General features: G+C 44.7%; 1 protein-coding gene across 1 annotated transcript; it reads right to left on the bottom strand.

The window, feature by feature from the left end:
- Positions 1-209: 209 nt before the first annotated feature.
- Positions 210-5098, bottom strand: hapln3 (hyaluronan and proteoglycan link protein 3). Its single transcript, XM_086109375.1, has 5 exons — positions 4940-5098; positions 4526-4668; positions 3116-3523; positions 2541-2843; positions 210-1857 (listed from the first exon to the last, which is right to left on the bottom strand). The coding sequence occupies exons 1-5, from the start codon at positions 5017-5019 to the stop codon at positions 1580-1582; spliced, it is 1212 nt and encodes a 403-aa protein (XP_085965501.1). The 5' UTR covers positions 5020-5098; the 3' UTR covers positions 210-1579.
- Positions 5099-10442: the final 5344 nt, after the last annotated feature.

Genomic DNA, 10442 nt, shown 5'->3' with positions numbered 1-10442 from the left:
TGTGCTGCGGGAAAATATCCAATTTGTATGCCTGCGCGGTCTTTCGCCCAGAAAGTGATCATGTAGTACCCTCCCATACCGACCAGCAGTGATTTATTGTTTCACATAAAGTCACACAAACTTGCATGGATGTGTGTTGTTAATATGCCTAAAATGAAATAAAGGTTATCTCCCATTCCACACCGATACAAATGTACAACAAGCAAATTTCACCTTTTTAATGAAAAACCAACACTTAATGATAATGTTTGACCCACCAACACTTGAAAGATTTCAGTAGACAAGTGGGAGGAGCCCTTCGGATAAATGTACGTTAGGTGTGATATCAGACTGAGGGGGGGGGGGGGGGGGAAATAAAGAAAAAAAAACGTTTTTTCGCTTCACTCTTTTCAACAGACCGTGTCATCATGTTTGCAACGCATTGGCGCCTATGCCCCTTTTCCATTGCACAGTACCTACTCGTCTCAGTATGGCTCCACTTGCTACGGATGCTTTCTCTCCAACGGTGGCAAAGATTTTGACAAAAAACGTGCGTACGGTAGACAACTCACTCACTGGCAACTTTATTTGACGAGTGTACTTGTCGTGGCGTATGCCGATATCAGGCACCGATACTTACGCTTCGCCCAAAAATATTTGATATTGAGTTAAGTCGGTGACACTTTGACCCAATCGGCGAATCATCATCTGGATCAGAAAGAAAGATCCTTGCTCACAATGTTTTGTCATTGTGTGAAATGAACATTTATAAATCAATGCAACAGACGCATTGGTGAGTACTCAAACAGTAAATACTCATAGAGGTATCGATTTGAAAAAAATAAATTAAGCGGTATTGACCAAAAAACGAAACCTACAAAAAAATGTAGGTTTCGTTCAACACTATCGAGGCTTTAGTTTGTTCAGAAGAAACGCACGTTAGGTAAATTAAAGACTCTCAATCATCTTTGGCATTCATGAAAATGTGTGTTGAGGTTCATGAAAGACTCTAAATGGTATTTGATGTTCACAAAAACACGTACATCAAGTTCCAGACTGACTTTGTCTTGATGTTTATAAAAATGTGCATTTGGTTCATGAGTAAAGACTCGAAACTGTCTCCGATGTTCAAAAAGATGTACGTTTTTTTTTTTTATTGAGGACTCTAATTGATTTTTGTTGTTTACAAAAAGACTCCAAAGTGTCTGTGACGTTTACAAGAACTGGTTCGAGGATACGCCGGCTCCAAAACGAAACACGCTTATGCTAACGTTAGCTTACCGCGATGCGGCTTCCTAGCAGCGGACGCCGCAGGCTCCGCAGTCTCCGCCTTGCTGCGGCAGTCCGTTTTCTTGCGGCCCTCAGTCACGCCAACCACTGAAGAAGTTCTAGAATGAGGTGGAAAACCAACTGCCCCGAACCGCAGCGAGAAGAGCCAAGAGAGTACTTGTGGAGTGGGAAAGAGGCATTAATAAGATGTTGTCGCAGTCACTTGTGTTCTGATGGAGGTGAGCAATCAACTCAAATGGCCTCAATAATGCCCATGTTCTTGCAGGCTAAAGCTAAAGCTAACCTCGAAAAAAAAAAATAGCCCGGTGGTTTAGCGATAGCAGTAGACTCCAAACTTCTGGTGGCGCGGGGGAAAGCCGAAGCTGCGCACTCCCGGTTCCGGCGGCCCGCAGTTAACGCGGGCCTTGGTGATGGGATAGCGAACGCTACCGTCCGCCAGCCAGCCGGCGTCGCAGCGGTCCAATCCCGTGAGCCTCCACGCGGCGTACAGCTGGCCCACTTTGGCGATGTGACTGGAGTTCTCCGCACACGCCCGCAGCGCTTCGGTGAAGTTGAGCTTGGTTGGGCTCGCGAGGAAGTAGACGCTCCCTGCGGAAAGGAGAGCACCAGACGTCACTCGGCAAAAGGCACTGGCCTGTTTTAGCGATGGCGGAAAGGGCTTAAGTCGTTTTGATGCCGGAGGTTTTTCTCGAATTTGGAGGGCTCCTGTCAGCCATTTTTGACCATTTGGACTAATTTTTGAAGTTGTGCAGAAAATTGAGCTCGGTAGTTACATACGCATGGAACCGACCAAAAGAAAACTTTAACCCTCTGCTTTTATTTGGGGGGGGGGAAAAAAGTACATTTCTACCTTTTACCATTCTTTAGTAAGTACCAGTTGCTATTTTTTTCTGCATTTGTGACACCTCAAATATCGAAACAATGCTTTCCTACTAAATAACATAACACAAACAAAGGTTACTTTGATTGCAAAATGACAGTTTATTGCAAGAAAAACACTCACTGATGCATGAACTTTTCATGACCGTTTTCGTGTGCGTGCGTGCGTGTGCGTGTGCGTGCGCGCGTATCCTAAATCTGATCAAAGCCACTGCTGCCATCTAGTGGTAAGTTATCATACTGAAATCCGTCCCACAGCTCCTTTGTGTTTATTTTTTTAAAATAAAAATAAATAAATAAAACACCCAAAGAAAACGTCATTTTACATGTTGGCATGAAATGAGCTCGGTCGATTTTTCAAGTATCGAAATCGGCAGCTCGGTAGTACTGACCTTTGATGGATGCAGAGAAGCAGAAGGCGTCAAAGCGGTGGAGGAGGCGATGGCGTTGACCGTAGCTGCGCAGGCCCGGCGCCAAGTCCGAGCCCCCGCATCCGTCGCGGGGCGCCGTGATGGGGTACTGCACGGTGCCGTCGGCCAGCCAGCCGGCGTTGCACCAGTCCAGGCCTTCGTCCCACGCCGTGAAGAGTTGCTCAAACGTGGCCAGTGTGGCGTCCTGATCCCGGCACGCCTGCTGGGCCCCCAGGAAGTTCAAGCTGTAGCGTCCTTTGTCAGAGTCGTACGGAAACACCACACCTATCGCCGCAAATACATCATCGCCTCAACCACAAGCGGAAATGAAAACAAACACCTGAGGTATTGGAATTGCGCAACTCTGCACATCCTTCACATAACTGGGGATATGGCTGTTTAGAATCAACGAGTCAAATGCAAAGTGCCTCTGATTGTCCCCCATATCAAGTTAAGAAGTTCTAGTAGGCTTTTCCTGCCTTTTTTTTCTCATCACATCTCACAACACGAGCCTTACCCCCCCCCCCCCCCCCCAGAACCTCGATGAATCCACTCACCTCGCAGCTCCAGTTCCACCGTGACGCTCTCGTCCTCCAACCCGTCAATGACCTCGCACCGGTACCGCCCCGTGTCGTTGAGACGCAGCTCATTGATGACCAGCGACAAGTCGCCCGGTGCCGAGCGTCGCAGGCGGACCCGACCCCGGAATCCGCCGTAGCTGCGGTGACGGTTGCCCATGGCGACCATCACCTGCGTTTCCATGGCGTAGGCCGGCGCGGCCGGGGGGTACGCGGGCTCGCCGACGGCATTGGCGGGCAACCACGACCACTTGACCCGCGTGCGGCGCGGCGCGCTGAGTTCGGGCTCGTAATGGAAGTGGCAGGGAAGGGTGACGCTACTGCCCCTGGTGGCTGACACCGACGCCTGCGGCGACTCCACGAACAGACGGACCCCGTTGAAATAGACTGCAGGAAGACACAACTTGGTCACTGGAAGGCAGGGTCCCCCCCCCCCCCCCCCACGCACACATAAATTAACCAGGGTAAATTTTAAGCCAAAATGATTTCACGCCGCTGCAACATTATGCACAGTTTGAACTTTGACACTTTGCTAATAAATACTGGGGGGGGGGGGGGGGGCTGTGCTAAATAATGACTCAATTCCGATATACTTCACAAGAGTTACACATTTCACCAACATAAATGTTTGAATAGAGTTCTGAAATCAAATAAGATGTGTTGCACTTAAAGGTGAAACAACAGAATTGCACTTACAAATACATTATACTACAAAGTTCCACATGACGGTATCAATTTACATAAATATAAATATTGAAAGATTAGAGTACAGTAGAGCAAAAATTGCAAAACTTAATTAAAAACTTAAAAAGTATCGTAAATGAATTACAGTATTACTGGATTGAAATGCTGCATTGAAAAATATCTCACGTATAGCACTGCTAAGGTGTTAAAACGGTTTAAAATTCTGAATTATATTTATATAAAATAACTAAAGAAATTCAATAAAATTGAAAGAAAGGAAAAAGAATTATAAAATGAAACATACATTGAAAAAAATATCGATACAGTGGAAATTATATCGGCATTAAATATTTTTTCAAAATGTGAGGACACCATCAGATTTACATTATTTCAATGAAAAATTAGAAACTGTTGTGAAGTAAAAATTTAGGTAATAATTAAAATAAAGACTTAAAAGGGCGCATAACTAGATATTTTAAAATCAACATTAAAAAATAATGTTAAATACGGTATAAAAATATTTGACATTAAAATCGAGAAAGAAAACATTTTAAAGTCAAAGATATTGGGAACTAGAAATTACAATGGGACATAGAACATTCAAAATATCAATAAAAATACGAACCTGAAACATTAACATTTTAAAATGTGTATTTTGTACTGGAAATGTTTGGATAAGGAAAACACACACACACACCGACTCACTTTCTCCGTTGCCGTTGCCGTTGCTGACGTCATGATAGTAGAAGCCGTTGTTGTAGTTGAATTGGACGGCGGCGGCGGCGGCGGGCAGCAGCACTAGCCCACACGCGGCCAACAGAGGGCGCAAAAGACCACCGAGCATTACGCTGAAAGCAAAAAAAAAAAAAGTCCCTGGATTACCAATAGGGTGTTTGAATCACAGCCAAGCATAAACGTCTCTCAAAATGTCAAAACATGAATACATCAAATTTGATTTGAGCGCCAAATCTTGTCGTTTAAGGACCCTTCCTGCTCATCACCAACACTGAAGTTTCCAACGAAGAAATTTTCCAACCTCGTCAAATTGCTCTCCTTCACCAACTGCACTTTGAGAACAATCAAACAAATCTAAATGACGAGACAGTCGATCAAACTCACCGTCTGAGAGGAGAGAAGACTCGCTGATGTGCATGGACTGAATGGATGCGTGCCTGCGTGTGTGGATGTGTTGACTTCATAGTCTCCTCCTCTCCGTCGCCGTAGTAGAAAGACGTCACCACGACGGGCTCCAAAATGTGACCCTCAGGCGACGCAGAAATAGGTGGCAATTAGAAGCAAAAGCATTTTTAATAAGCAAAATATGTTGCATATATTAATAATAAAAAACATTTATGTATAGACAAAAAATTATGTTATTAGTTTGCTCTATTTTTTCTAAAAAAATAAAGTAAAATGTACATATATATATATATATATATATATATATATATATATATACAGTAATTCAATGATGCCATTTATGAAATAAAAATTACGTTTTTTTTTGTTTTGGACGTATATCCATCCATCCATTTTCCGAACTGCTTTATTCTCACAAAGGGTCGCGAGGTGTGCTGGAGCGGTTGCAAGCCAATCGCAGGGCACACACAGATGAACAACCGTTTGCGCTTGTTGACGTATAATCAATCCCTAAAAATGAAAAATGTCAACAAGTGCAAAGACGCACGTCATTATGTTGTCTGTCGAGATTTATAGCTACCCTAATATCGATGCTAGTTCTGTTAGTCCGTCTTTGGTGTTAGCATTAAGCTAGCAGAGTGTTTGCTGCATTTTAGCGCGTGTATCTAAATTTTTCCCTCACGAGTCAAAGCAAAAAAAAACTAACAAAAAACAGCTGCATATCTCCAAAAACACTCAAGTCAGATAAGCAGTGATTCGAGGTTCCAGGCTGTGGCTTTGCTGTCATCTTGGTGCGGGGGTGGGGGGGGTGCATTTCGTCAGGCCATAGCTTTATCTAATAGAAGAAAGGGCTTTGCCGCCATCTTGTGGCCTCTATAGGCAATTACGAACAGGTTTGGTGGGCATCAAGTCACATTCTTTTTTCGCAAATAAAAGTCCATATCCTGCAATACGTCCCGTTGAATGAAGGTCAGCTACAAAGAGAACAGAAGCAGAGCATGTGTCCAGCCGACTGGCGTCCATGTGGGGTAAAAGGTCACTTATCTTTTGCCAAGACCTCGAGTAGCACGTCCGTCAAGTCGCGTTACAGTGGTGGAAAACAAGTGCGCAGGCGGCCAGGGCCGGCCGGCACTGGGGAGGATTCCGCAGACAATGTGCTGCTGAGCAAACACGTTCACGGCTGAGTGAAGCGCAGATGTTGGCCGCCCTCCTGACACCAAGCCCCAACCTCAACCAACCCCTCGCCAGCGACGAAACTCCACAACATCTCCGAAATCTTCGTATGTCCTGCTTCCTTTGCACATTCTTCACTCGCATGCTGAAAGACGTCCTATTTTTTCAAATAATACCTTAAACATCATACACTGCATGGGGACCAGGGGCAAGTTTCATTTTTCAATCGTTGTATTCCGTTTGCGCTAATTTTGACTTTGCTATGCTTTTGCACAGGTTGCTACAAAGTCTCTTTCAGGTCCAATTTGACCTGTGTCTCATAAAATGGATTTGAAAGTTATTAGGGTGTTAAAGCGCTCGGAATTGACTCTTAAAAATAGAGTACGCATCCTACATGTTTGTATTTTTATGGCCCAGTGGGGACGGTGTTGTGGAGACTGTTCCGACAGATTCCCACAGAACCATTCCAACAGAGACATGCTGAGCATCTTCTAAAAAGTCTTCCCTGAAGGAAATTAAAAGGCACATTTTAAAATGACCATGTGTTTGAATACATGGTCCATTATAGGTATAGATTTAATACTGTATCACGATTCTTCACGTTGACACTCTAACACCCATCCAAAACAACACAGACGATTTTGAATGGAACTCCCCAGGGAAGCATTTTAGGCCCATTTATTTTCTATAGTCCGGTAATGTCACAAGTCTTCCCCGAAGTGTGGAGGCTATAAAGGCGGCGGAACAATTTTACTTCCTGTAGGAGGTAGAATGTGTTCTAATGTATTGGTCCATGCAGGTTATAATATAGCATAGTACGGACTTACCTTGCAAAGTGATATCCATTCAAACAAAAAAATCTGTTACAATTTTGGGTGGTGTTTTCCAGCAAAGTTATTTTGATCGACAGTTTTCATTTTCGATAATAATTGAATCCAGCTCATCTTTGTAGCAATGAAAAGTAAACACTGGCAAGCCTCTTTGTGACCTCTCAAATGTACAAAAATCCTCTCAGATGGACCAACATGTTGGAGAAAGACTTCCATAAAATTGGAAGCAGTTATCGCTGCAAAGCGGACGAACCACAGCATTTTCTTTGTTTCGCTTCCTGTCGATGGAATGTACTATAATCAGTATTGTTGTTCACTTTATGGTATAATCACATACTGGATTGTAAACAGTACCATTAAAACAGCCACCCCCCGGCTGAGTATAGTTCCTCAGGGAATTGTTTTAGGTCTGCTCATTTTTTATTTATTTATTTTTTTTTACAAAAGGTTTGAACCTCAATTGCCTTTGGAGTAAGAATGACAAAAAATTCACAAGTATTTTTCGTGTCATCGCAAATGGACAAAAACTGAATGGACCTAAAATATGTCCCAGAGGAATTTTGCTTAAAATTGCGTCTGTTACTTGGGATGCAAGGTGGTGTGTCACTGTGCAAAAAAAATAAATAAAACCAACCAAAATAAAAACCGCATAATCCACACAATGCTAAACCAAACTACAAGTCCAGTAAACAGACACGCATTGGGGTCACATTCCTCTTATGGGAAGTAACAAAAACACGGATAAGATGATGGACTCCACCCAAGTGCGTCTTGTCAGGTTAAATGAAATGCCGGCCTTTGATCTTTTCCTCAACAGTTGAACACGGGAGCATTGGAAGCGTGCCTTGCTGAAGCCAATGTGCATTTCTAAGCCGTTACCTCGAGCGCTGTTCCCAGGGTCGCACATGAAAGCTTCCCGCCCGAGGCAACAAATACCAGCACCCCCTCCCCTCCGCATTGTCACAGAGCGTTGGAGGGCTATCATTTGGCCGCGGGCCTGCAAAAAAAAAAAATCAAGGCCAGCCACTGCGCGTTTGTGTTTGTGTGGAGCCCAGGCGCCTATTGTGTTACTATGGCTGGACACACTGTCATTACACAACTTCTGAAGGTAGGTGTGTGTGTGTGTGTGTGTGTGTGTGTGTGTGTGTGTGTGTGTGTGTGTGTGTGTGTGTGTGTGTGTGTGTGTGTGTGTGTGTGTGTGTGCGTGTAGATGAAAGAGGAAGAGTGTCGTCTTGACTTCACGCTATGACAGTCAAACGAGCTGTAATACCAAATCATGATCATTTCCCCATTGTTGTTCGTTCTTCTGCATCCGCTTGAAGAAGATCCAAATATAGAAAGACGCACATTGGGTGGGAGGGACCATTTCAAATTCTCTTCATAACATGAGCATGACGTGAGCCAAAATAGTCCCGTTTCTCTCGGGGAATGCCGCAGTGTAAAACAGCAGCTGAGTATTCCAGGATGATCTCCTGATCAAAAAAACCTTCCTGCGGCAGGAAGTCGGGGGCTGGAGGGGGATCAGGGATGTATATCGCCGTCAACTGATTAACTCACTCACTGCCGTGGACGCTTATAGTTGTTAAATGGAACCCACCCGTTTACTGCCATGGATAAATATTCGTCGAGCTTGTTTTTAGTCATGGAAGAGGGTCTCGCTAATCCTGTGGATGAAATTCAACATCGTAAAACGAGGACCATCACTGTAGCCGTCGGTTTGGATTCAAGATCAGCGCAACTTTCGAGTATCTCAAAGATTATGAGCTCGTCACGTCGATAATGACGGAGGGCAACGTCAACAGGTTGGAAAGCCGATGAGTTCCGGCACCTGGCATTCGAACCGAGTAATGTATATGTCCGGTATCATCAGTATGTGTCGCGATCGTAAGAAAAGAGGACTGTACCGGCGGGTGCTAGTTAGCCCTCAAGGACAACTGTGTGGAGCTCGCATGTTCTCCCCATGCTTGTGCGGCTTTCCTCCGGGTACTCCGGTTTCCTCGCACATTTCAAAAACACGCTTGGTAAGTTAAAAGAAGGCTCAAAATTGTCCCTTGGTGGAACTCTGAGCGAAAATTGTTGCTTAGTTGCGTCTTGCGATTGGGTGGCAACCAGTTGAGGGTGCACCTCGCCTAACTGGCCCCAAGGCGGCTGGGACAGGCTCCAGCACGTCCGCGACCCTCGTGAGATAGAAGCGGATCAGATCATGCTTTTTTTTTCCCCCTCAACAAATAGTTCTGTTGTTTGTTTTGTATTTTTTAATAGTGATACTGCACTATTTTTGGCTCATGGCTATCATGCCATCAGAATCTAATATCAGCCCATGTCTGCACACAGAACCACGTTGGACTGCTTACTAAAGAACTGAAAAACCAAGAAGAACTTTCTCCTGGAACTAGTTTCGGTTCTGACATCGTCACACAACTCGACAAAATACCGCGTCTTCAAAAATCATCCAAAACGCTCCACCAAAGTATTGCAGGATGGGGGAACTCTTGCTATGAAAACAGCCGGCAGCGAAAGACTTCATATTCTAGCGTCAAATTTTTTTTTTTTTTTTTCGAAATCGCCACACGGACACCTCACATGCTGTCAACTCTAATTTGAATGTTTGCTCCCACCGATTTCTTTGAAGTAAGAGCTATTTAGGGAGAAAGCAGACGAGAGACACTCCTTCACGTCGCTCATTTCTTCAAACGAGTCACACGCGGCGACGTATTGAGAATAATAAAACGATAACGGGAGCACGGCGAAGCGGGCGGTTGGCATGTCTGCCTCGCAGTCGACACGTTCTGGCTTCCAATCTCCGGTCAGGATTGTTACTCCCCGGTGAGGATAAGCCGCTTCGAAACGGATGGAGGGAAGGGGGGTGTGGGGGGGGGGGGGGTGCTTATAAAGGCGAGCCAACTTTCAATCAATCAAACCGTTTGATTGAGTTTTACTCTCAAGGGTCCTTAAGAGCGAATCTGCCCCGAGGGCCCCTGGGTAATGGGGTCAATAAAGGTTGTCCAGAGGTCAAGAAGCTGATTTAAAGGGAGGAAAAAAAAAACTATCCATACTCACCCCCTCCCCAGCTAGTTTGTCATCAAAGAAAGCGTTCAGACTCTAAGAAACATGCTGCCTGTCTGCTTATCATCCTTCATGATCTCCGCAAGTATTAAAGTCTTGCTCGGCTCCACCTTGACATTTCAACTTTTTGTTACCAGTTCAGGTTTGACGGGACGTCTGCGTTCGTGCTCGTTATTTTGCGTCGGCATTGAGCAGAAATCCCAGCAGTCCAAATGCATCCATCCATCAATTTTCGGAACCGCTTTAGGCCGGAGCTGGGATTGAACCCACTTCTAACCACTAGACCACCGGGCCACCCACCAGTCCAAATTAAAAAAAATAAATAAAAAAAATATCCACCCACAAAACTGATACGATGGCTTTGTCCCCGCCTCGTCTGCAAATTTTTTTTTACATGATCAACCTAAACCAAA

This window comes from Hippocampus guttulatus, chromosome 4 (genome assembly GCF_054856545.1).
Source record: "Hippocampus guttulatus isolate MCC_2025c chromosome 4, RoL_Hgut_1.0, whole genome shotgun sequence".
Taxonomy (NCBI): Eukaryota; Metazoa; Chordata; class Actinopteri; order Syngnathiformes; family Syngnathidae; genus Hippocampus; species Hippocampus guttulatus.
This window is presented reverse-complemented; position numbering and strand designations above follow the sequence as displayed.